A 2,729-nucleotide genomic window follows, 5' to 3' on the forward strand; every position below is an offset into this window, starting at 1 on the left:
TAGATTAATATTGTTCAATGGAAATAAAATTTATATATGTAAATTTAAATTCTCTAGCTGTCATATTTGAAGGTGAAAAAGAAGCATGTGAAATTAATTTTTTTTTGACACTCAAACACATCTTTTTATTATATACTAAATTTAAAAATACAAATCTTATTAAAAATGCTTATGAAACATCGTATACATAAGTACTGTCAAATACTATCAGATTATGACATTATGTACACTTGCTAAGGTTAATTAGAAACAGAACAACATTCATAACTTTGCTGATAATGAATTTCAGAAGTCAATATTTTAATTAACATTTGGCAACTTTGAAGTAGTGATCTGCACAGCAAGATGTCTGCAGAGGTAAAACAGTGAGAAAACAAACGGAAAAATGCAGATATTCCTGCCCTAAGTGTTAATAAGTAGATCTCTTCTTCATCCTCTTAAGTCTCAATATAACAGAAATTAAAGTGCATAAGACCACCAGGAATACCTGATTCAGTTGTGCCCTAATACATACTACAGCCAATTGTGCTGCCATACTGAGGGCTTCGATCTCTGTACTGTTCCTGAGGTTTTAGAAGTTAATTTTGAAGGTGACTAGGGGAAGAGAGGCCAATACTTTTTAAATTGCACAAAGTGGCCTTAAAGTGTAGAAACACCAAAGATAAAAATATTAATTTGGGAATAGATTCAAGGAGATCATCCCTGTCTATTTTGCCCTAGAAATAAAATTAGGATATGAACCTAGTTTTACCTCTGGAAAATGCTTACTAAAAATCTGTTTCAAAAGATCAGACATGTACAGCAAGTACCACAATACTGTCAGTTACTGTCCACCCACTTACATACTGTATCATAAATACCAGGCATCAATACCTGCCCTCCAAAGATTCACAAGAAACACAGTAAGAAGCATGTTATTACTTGACACTAATTTTGCTAATCAACATAAAGTATGATCTGTAAAAATAGGTCACCACCATATAATCAAGGAAGAGGAGAAGGAAAGCTGCTAGTCTACAAAAGTGCTCCTTTTCGCTTTCAAGCCCAATAGCTTAATTTGGGGTAAAATAAGATTGTAAAGTAAGGCCATCAGTTATAAATAAGCTGATGAAGCCGTCTATACATACTCACGTATATATGTTTAAATTTCAGTTCTGATTTAACATGAATGTGCTATTACAAACCATTTATAGGAAACATTTTATCAGGCTTATTTACAAATACATGATCAGAGAAAAGATCTTGAAAATAAAAAAAACTGCAGATAAATGTAGCCATTGCTAACACAGTTCACTAAAGGTAAGACAGATTTACATAAAAACCAAAGGAAAAAGTTTAGTAAGAAACCCCTACCATATACACCTATTGGTCATTGGATCAAAAAGGCAAATAAATGTAATGATCATGACTAAACTTTTATTACTGTCTCTTTTAATAACATATCAACATGAGGTTTACTTAGAGTACTACCTATAAATACAGTCTCTCATGATTCAATGAGACTATTAAGTTATTGAATACATTTTTTTATTCCCATGGCACATCATACTTGGTAACACTAATAAGGTAGATTTAGATAACACTTAAATCATGATTACGAATGTTTAATTGAGTACTTTCCTTTCTGTAGCTGTGAAAGGTAAAGCTTAGATTTGCTTCCATCAGGCCTCTTAAACCAAACTTCATCATGGTTAATTGTTGTAATTACAGCACTTGTAGGACATTCATCTTTTTTGTCAATACATATTGTCTGTCCACGTATATACCATTCACCGTCATAGTATAACCTTCCCTCTTCGGATCTAGCACTGTGCAGCTGTTTTTCCAGTTTCACAGGTGGTTCTGTTTTCACTCTATGTGGACCAAGTGTAGCCACTGCCTTCCTTATTGTTGTCCAGTCTTCAAGAATATCAAGATCTTGTAACATATAAACTATATATGGACCTGACACAACAACTGGCTTCTTTTTGTCAGGACTGAAAGGATCCTTCCTCTTTTTTCTTGACTGAAGCTCATCGTTCCACAGCTCTGAGGTAATATCAATGCTGTGCCGGTCCTCTTCAAGCCTTCGTATCTTCTCCTCTAACTTACTCTGTACTGTATCATATAACAAAAGCTTTTCACTCTCACAATGCTGGCGAGAAGCTTGAATTTCACATTCATATTTGTTCTTTACAGATTCTAAGCAGAGCTCTCTATAGATTCCTGCTACCTTTGTACGAATTTGCATATTTTCTTGTAAAGTTGCCAGTGGTTCCAAATATTCTGGTGCTTTTCCAGCTATGACTTCTTGTAGTTTTGCATCCACCTGACTTAATTGTTCTTTATAAAGTTGATCCTTGAGATCGGTAAACTGTTTTTCAAGATTGGACATTTCATCTAAACATTCCATTCTTCTTCTTTCACAGTCTTCATCATCCATTTCTGAGCTATCTCCATCCTCAGAGACCGACGGGATAAGAAGGAGACGAACCATCACGATGAGATGGAGGTGGACTACGCCGAAAACGAGGGGAGCAGCTCCGAGGACGAAGACACCGAGAGCTCGTCAGTCTCTGAAATTAATTTTTAATATATCATTTACTCCAGAATGTCTAAAATATCATTCAACTTGTAACAATATAAAAACAATTATAAAAAAATATTTTACATTTTTATAATAAATCCTGGAAACCCAATGTGTATTTCACATTCATAATATCTCAGTTCAGCCTACCCACAGACATTTC

The 2,729-nt window shown here is 34.3% G+C and overlaps 1 protein-coding gene across 1 annotated transcript; it reads right to left on the reverse strand.

Moving 5' to 3' along the window:
* Positions 1 to 1,396: 1,396 nt before the first annotated feature.
* LOC109568083 (breast cancer metastasis-suppressor 1-like protein) lies at positions 1,397 to 2,491 on the reverse strand. Its single transcript, XM_019973311.2, has one exon. It carries the CDS (start codon positions 2,474 to 2,476, stop codon positions 1,595 to 1,597), a length of 882 nt encoding a protein of 293 aa, XP_019828870.2. The 5' UTR covers positions 2,477 to 2,491; the 3' UTR covers positions 1,397 to 1,594.
* Between the last annotated feature and the right edge of the window lie 238 nt (positions 2,492 to 2,729).

The sequence above is a fragment of the Bos indicus genome, chromosome 2 (assembly GCF_029378745.1).
Source record: "Bos indicus isolate NIAB-ARS_2022 breed Sahiwal x Tharparkar chromosome 2, NIAB-ARS_B.indTharparkar_mat_pri_1.0, whole genome shotgun sequence".
NCBI lineage: Eukaryota > Metazoa > Chordata > Mammalia > Artiodactyla > Bovidae > Bos > Bos indicus.